Below are 2,859 nucleotides of genomic sequence, written 5' to 3' on the forward strand. Positions count from 1 at the left end.
TAAATCCAATCCAATCAAAATAATCATTTATATAAAAATTAAAATAATTATTCGTATACTTATTAAAATGATAATCCTAAATTGACTATTAAAATAAAAAAGAAAGAGATAAATATATAATTTAATATAACCATAAATTAGAGAAACAAAAAAATAATAATTTTGAACAAAAGAAAGGACATATTAATCTTAATTTTTTAAAATTTAAATTTTAAAATTAAATAATTAATAATTTAATTTTTTATTTTAATTTTATTATATACATTATATACTAAAATTATTTTCTCTCCGTACTTTTTGTTAGGATAATTCATTAGGAGAATTATTCAATTCCATGTTTATGATGAGTGTTGCCAACGAAGAAGATACGTAATCAGCTGTCACTCTAATCTTTGACCAACGCTGATTGAGATTTGAGAGCGTGCAGAAACAGAAGCAGCAACAGATATGGACGACACCAAACGCAGAGAAGAAGAACAAGTGATGAGCAATGAAGATGATTCGAAGGGTTCAATCTGTGGCTACGACTCACTTCACCGGCTTCTCAAGGATAATCTCAAACCCCATCTCTTCCACGTAATACCCTTACCATTCCTTTCTTTTTCCCTTAGTTAAATCGACCAAATTTGCATTTCTTGTTGGTTCCCTAAATCCATCGTCAATTTGGAAAATTCGATTGATGATTTGTATTTTCTTGCATTTTAATCTTTGTTCATGCTTCTTCGAAATGGATCATACATATACTTGCAGGAAGTGAGCCGTTTGCTTACTGGTCTTAATTGTGGAAAACCACTTGAAACAATTGTTCTCCCTGAATTAGCTTCCACTCTCTCTGCTGAGCATGGTTTTGACCTCCAGGTATGATGTTTCTGCATTCACAGATGAATGGAATGTTGGATTCTTTCATTTATGCAGAATACACAAAATGAGTACATAAGACAATGTTGGATTCTTTCACTTTATCTATCCATTTTTCACCACTGTCGTGTGTACTCACTCCATGGACTATGAACATGGGAATGACTAGTCTTTTGTTTCTTCTCTGGCTGTTGTGAGATGGTTTTAGATTAATGCATTAATTAACTACGGCTTCTTTGTCAGAATAGAAAGTAGAGACTCTGTTGGCTATTTCTGCTGTACTAGTGGTTGCTCTGATGATTTTAAGTTGAATCTTTCAGGCTTTCTGCTTTCAAGCTGACAAAGAACTATTAAGAGAACCTCGTGTAGTGAGGGTTGGTTTGATTCAGAACTCCATTGCCCTTCCAACAACTGCTCATTTTGCAGACCAGAAGAAGGCTATCTTTGATAAACTAAGGCCAATAATTGAAGCTGCTGGTTCTTCAGGAGTCAACATATTATGCTTGCAAGTGAGTTTCATGACTATGAATGTTTACTGTTTGATTTATACTGTGATATGAAGTCTTAAATAGTTTTATATACTTTCATTGCAGGAAGCATGGATGATGCCATTTGCCTTCTGTACACGAGAGAAGAGGTGGTGTGAATTTGCAGAACCTGTTGATGGGGAATCAACAGAATTTTTGCAATGCTTTGCCCTCAAATATAACATGGTTATTATAAGTCCAATCCTTGAGAGGGATATTAACCATGGAGAGGTTATTTGGAACACTGCTGTTGTAATTGGAAATCACGGCAATGTAATAGGAAAGCATAGAAAGGTAACTGTATAAACTTTTATGTTTCTAATTTTATTGCTAATGCATCCGTTGTGGCTATGTCATGAACACGTAACATCTTGGCAGAACCATATACCAAGAGTTGGAGACTTCAATGAAAGCACATACTATATGGAAGGAAATACTGGCCACCCTGTATTTGAAACAGCATTTGGAAAGATTGCCATTAACATATGCTATGGTAGGCACCATCCATTAAACTGGTTAGCCTTTGGCCTAAATGGTGCAGAGATTGTTTTCAACCCTTCTGCTACTGTGGGTGAACTCAGCGAACCAATGTGGCCAATAGAGGTCAGTTGCTCTATAATTAACTAAACTACTCTAAACCTCTCTGGTTCTTAAATTGAATCTGGCACATTTTTGTGGCATAATGTGGCAATAGCTATGATCTGATGCTAATGCCTATAAGTCAATAATCAGAACGAAATCAGTTCTTGAATGACTAATGAATGAGATAATTAGCACACGTCAATGATGCTGCTTAACCTTCTATTTTGATTTTGTACTGTTTTTTCAGTAGAGATTTGGTTTAAAAAGGTGTTACTGTTTTTCAGGCACGAAATGCTGCAATAGCAAATAGTTATTTTGTTGCTTCAATCAATCGTGTTGGGACTGAGACATTCCCTAATGCATTTACTTCTGGTGACGGGAAGCCAGCGCACGCCGATTTCGGGCACTTTTATGGATCAAGCCATGTTTCAGCACCAGATTCATCCTGCACGCCATCTCTGTCCCGGAACAGGGATGGCTTATTAATCACAGACATGGATCTCAACTTGTGCAGACAGGTGAAAGATCGGTGGGGCTTTAGAATGACTGCTAGGTACGATATGTATGCAGATACACTAGCTCACTATGTCAAACCAGACTTTGAGCCTCAGATAATCAGTGACCCCTTGTTGCACAAGAAGTCCTTGTAATTGTAATCTATGTAATATGGTCCTAAACTACAAATTATTATGTGTTTCACTGCTTTTTTTAGTTATTTAGATTGTAGTCTGTGGTGAGATTGCCAAGTGCGGCAACTCCAAATAAAATTTCTATGTTGCATATTGGAATAATAAAACCAGTTCCCAGAAAGAATTTCAAAAGCATGAAATTGGAAACAGGAAAAGATAGAGAGAAGGAAACAAAAGAATTTCCATTGCTGGCTATGTACAAG

The 2,859-nt window shown here is 35.8% G+C and overlaps 1 protein-coding gene across 1 annotated transcript; it reads left to right on the forward strand.

Moving 5' to 3' along the window:
* Positions 1-302: 302 nt before the first annotated feature.
* Positions 303-2,788, forward strand: LOC107480479 (beta-ureidopropionase). Its single transcript, XM_016100623.3, has 6 exons — positions 303-576; positions 751-858; positions 1,179-1,367; positions 1,452-1,679; positions 1,764-1,988; positions 2,252-2,788. Exons 1-6 carry the CDS (start codon positions 448-450, stop codon positions 2,615-2,617), a joined length of 1,245 nt encoding a protein of 414 aa, XP_015956109.1. The 5' UTR covers positions 303-447; the 3' UTR covers positions 2,618-2,788.
* Positions 2,789-2,859: the final 71 nt, after the last annotated feature.

Source organism: Arachis duranensis, chromosome 3 (genome assembly GCF_000817695.3).
Source record: "Arachis duranensis cultivar V14167 chromosome 3, aradu.V14167.gnm2.J7QH, whole genome shotgun sequence".
NCBI lineage: Eukaryota > Viridiplantae > Streptophyta > Magnoliopsida > Fabales > Fabaceae > Arachis > Arachis duranensis.

Bases quoted from the DNA above. Each gene is read 5' to 3' on its own strand.
- LOC107480479 (XM_016100623.3), top strand. From the start codon at position 448: ATGGACGACACCAAACGCAGAGAAGAAGAACAAGTGATGAGCAATGAA. The intron at 1,368-1,451 runs GTGAGTTTCATG...CTTTCATTGCAG, and splicing joins TCAACATATTATGCTTGCAA to GAAGCATGGATGATGCCATT. The intron at 1,989-2,251 runs GTCAGTTGCTCT...ACTGTTTTTCAG, and splicing joins AACCAATGTGGCCAATAGAG to GCACGAAATGCTGCAATAGC.